The sequence below is a fragment of the Alligator sinensis genome, unplaced genomic scaffold (genome assembly GCF_000455745.1).
Source record: "Alligator sinensis unplaced genomic scaffold, ASM45574v1 scaffold647_2, whole genome shotgun sequence".
NCBI lineage: Eukaryota > Metazoa > Chordata > Crocodylia > Alligatoridae > Alligator > Alligator sinensis.
The window spans coordinates 4,416,870-4,420,344 of NW_005841832.1; the positions used below are offsets into that span (position 1 = coordinate 4,416,870).

The 3,475-nt window shown below is 50.2% G+C and overlaps 1 protein-coding gene across 1 annotated transcript; it reads right to left on the minus strand.

Annotated features, from left to right (window-relative positions):
• Window positions 1-6: 6 nt before the first annotated feature.
• On the minus strand, window positions 7-3,475 carry S1PR1 (sphingosine-1-phosphate receptor 1). The gene is made up of 2 exons (XM_006014981.3): window positions 3,356-3,475; window positions 7-2,327 (listed from the first exon to the last, which is right to left on the minus strand). The coding sequence occupies exon 2, from the start codon at window positions 2,181-2,183 to the stop codon at window positions 1,044-1,046; it is 1,140 nt and encodes a 379-aa protein (XP_006015043.1). The 5' UTR covers window positions 2,184-2,327; window positions 3,356-3,475; the 3' UTR covers window positions 7-1,043.

The following is a 3,475-nucleotide window of genomic DNA, read 5'->3' on the forward strand; positions in this document are numbered from 1 at the left end:
TTGTAATTTCACTTGGACTAACAACAATTTATTTTTTAATTTTTCTGATTCCCATGATCTTCTGTTCATATTTTATCATCAGTCTTTATCTTTGGAAACACTGTGGACCAGCCCTGAAATTCTTGCTTGATTACAATTCCCACTGACATCAACAGTATGCAATACTATTATACTTACTTTTGCAAGTGTGAGAATCATCTAAAAGAGCAAAGAACTTTAGTTCTCTCTTGCAACTGTGGTAACAACTTATTTCATGAGAAGCAAGTCAAAAGAGATGTAGGACCAAATGCTGCTCTGAGCTAATTCTCCAGAAAAGTCTGTTGATTTTTTCAAGAGTTGCAGGGCTGGAGCCAAATGCAAAGTCTGGTTTGTGTTCTTAACCAGTAATAAGAACCTTCAGAAAAATTTGATCCGGGTAAAAAAAAACAAACAAAATAAACCCTCTTGGATTCTACCAAAGAAAGCTTGTGACATTTAAAAACTCAGTTGGAGGGAAGCCAAACTGTGGTTGACCATGATCTAGATTACATGGGCGGGATTTCTTTCTTTACCGTATGCTAAAGAAACTCTTCTGACCAAGGATGCCAGAGCTACCACTAAACTTGGTACAGAAATAGCTTTGTGTAAGGGGCTCACTGCAATTGAAAGGAAAAAATAACTTCACATTCTTCTCAAAGAACAACAAAAAAGTCAATTCTCCCCTTCCCCCTTCCCCTTTTCCACTCGCACACACAACAGGCATCATTCCACCAAGGCATCAGTCTTTCTGAGTTACTAAGGAGACTTCAGGCTCTGAATGCTCCCAACAATTTTGAACTGCCTCAGTGCAAAGACAAAACATGCTCCAGGGGGAAATGTTTTCAAGCCAGAACAGTCTGTCCCACTTCTTGAACTCCAGCCACACAAGTGCACTATAGGCCTCTTCAGAACTAATGCTACCTTGCTCATGTACGCCACTTCCCTGCCTAGCTACTATGAGCAAGAGGCTTCTTGCCTGTCAGATTTCAAAGCAGAGGCTTTGAAACCAGCCCCCGTGGGTATGTCTAGGAAGATGAGTTGATGTTGCCTGAAGACACGATCGTCTCTGGGCAGTCACCCTCCTCCTTCTGTGGGTGGGAAGAGTTGTCAGATTTACTTCTGCTGAACTCCATCCCTCCTATAATCGGCCTTTTGAATTTGGTCCCGGAGTCTGCAGAGGGGCATTTGCAGCAAAGCATGATCTTTAAGAAGGCCCTCCTCATCTCTTTGTTGGTGAGGGTATAGATGATTGGGTTGGTGCCGGAATTGAGCACAGCCAGCACTAGGAAATACTCCGCTTTGAAAAGGATTGGACAGGCCTTCACTTTACACCCCACATCCAGCAAAAGCAGGATGAACAGGGGTGCCCAGCAAACAATGAAGGCACTGAGGACAATGATCACTGTCTTGAGCAAGGCAAGGGACTTTTCTGAGCTCTTGCTGGCTTTGGCAATGTTTTTCCGAAATGTTAGGCTGCGGCTCCTAGTCCTGACCATGGAATAGATCCTGCAATAGAGGGCCACAATGGACAATAATAGGACGTTTAAAACGGTGGTGCAAAAAAGAATATAATGCTTATGATAGAGGGGCAGCACAGTAGAGCACTTATGCATGCAATCAATGCAGTTCCAGCCCATGATAGGGAGACCCCCTAGTATCACGGAGATAACCCAGCAGGCACTGATTAGCAGGAAGGAGCGGAAACTGTTGCTGTCATTGTGGAGTTTCATCTTCAGCATGGTGATATACCTCTCAATGGCAATAGCCAGGAGGCTGAACACAGAAGCTGACAGGGCAACAAACATGCTGCCTTCCCTTAGAAACCACTGGGGAGGGGACAAAGTGTAGGTTTTGGGTCCGGATAATAAGAGGTTGGCAATATATGCCACTCCAGCCAACAAGTCTGAAAGAGCTAAGTTTCCAATGAAATAGTACATGGGTCTGTGAAACTTCTTGGTTTTCCAGATAGTCAGCAGGACAAAAATGTTCTCTAAGATGATAAAGCAGCAAATGATGATAAAAACCACTGAGGTAACTTTTATTCCACTGTCCACTTTGTCGTTTAGCTTTCCTGTGTAGTTGTAATGCTTGTGAATTATGTAGTCGTTAGGACTGACAGAGAAGTTGCCAGTGGCTTTCATGTGGGAGATGCTGTTGGAGCCCATGGTCCCAGGCTGAGCAGCACTTCCCCAGCCAGCCGCCAGAGGGTGAAGTCCAAGGGAAACTTCAGCAGCCTACCCCGTGGCTGTGTCCCCACCGTGGAGGGGCCAGTCTCTGGCACTCTTCAGACAGCTTCAGAAACCACAACCCTACAAGTGGGGCACAGGGCAGAGTCAGAAGAAAGGTTAGGAACAAGGGGGCAAGCTAAAATCCATGCCAAGCAGACTATTCATTTCACTGCACCCCCCCACACAGAAACTGCATCCATCACTTTCACTCCCCCGTTATAAATTGGATGAAGAAATGGCATAGGAAAAGCAGGAGGGGATTAAAAACAAAACCAAACCCCCCTTTTTAATGCAGAGGTGCCCAAATAAGGAGGATGCAATGGGGGCTGCACCACCTTGCTGGAGTCTGTCCAGTTTGGGAGCAGCCAGAGCAGCCTGGTGGGGAACACAAGTCCCACCCTACTCCTCTGCCCCAGAGCCAGCCTCACAATTCAACCGGCTCAGGTTTGGGGGGAAAGGACGGCTTGATTCGTTGTAAATGTAATTAGGAGGGCACACGAGCCCGCCGCGCGGGCCGGAGGAGCTCTCATGATTTTTCCCTCTATTTTTAGGTCGAAGTGTGCTCGTGAGGGGTGACGGGTGTGCACCGAGGTGTGAAAGCCAGAGATCAGTTCAGTGTAAACAGGAAAGCTGCCCTCCCCTCGCCGCTTCTGAGCCAGGGCAGCCTCGGCAGTTGTGCAGAAGGCAGGGAAAGGCGGAGAAATAAGCACAGCAGCGGGCTGGGGAAAGAGGCTGTATGCGGGCGTGAGACAGAGAGAGAGAGAGTGTGTGTGTGTGTGTGTGAGAGTGTGCCTGTGCGTGTGCACGAGTGTGTGCATGACAGTGACTGTGGGAAATTGAGTGCGAAGTGTGTGATTTTGCGCGAGAGCGTGTGAGTGTGAGGGCGACCCAGCGAGGACATGCGAGGGACTGAGCGCGCGTGCGACGGTGTGCGTGTGAGTGTGCCCGCGCCTCCCCCGCGTGACTGCCCGCGCGTGCGAGCGAACAAGAGTGACTTCGTGCGTGTGCGGGTCTGACTCGTGTGCGCGTCCGAGCCCGCGCGCGGTGCGTGCGGGGCTGCGTGTGTGTGCGCGCGCGCCCCGACGCCGCGACCCCGGCCGGGCACTCACCTGGCTGCGGCGCTCCGCTGTGCAGACACCGCCTCGGCCGCGCTCCGCATGTTTGCCCCAGCGCTGCCCAGCCCCAGCCGCGCAGCGCCGAGCGCTTCCTCGCCGGCCGCCCCCCCCCCC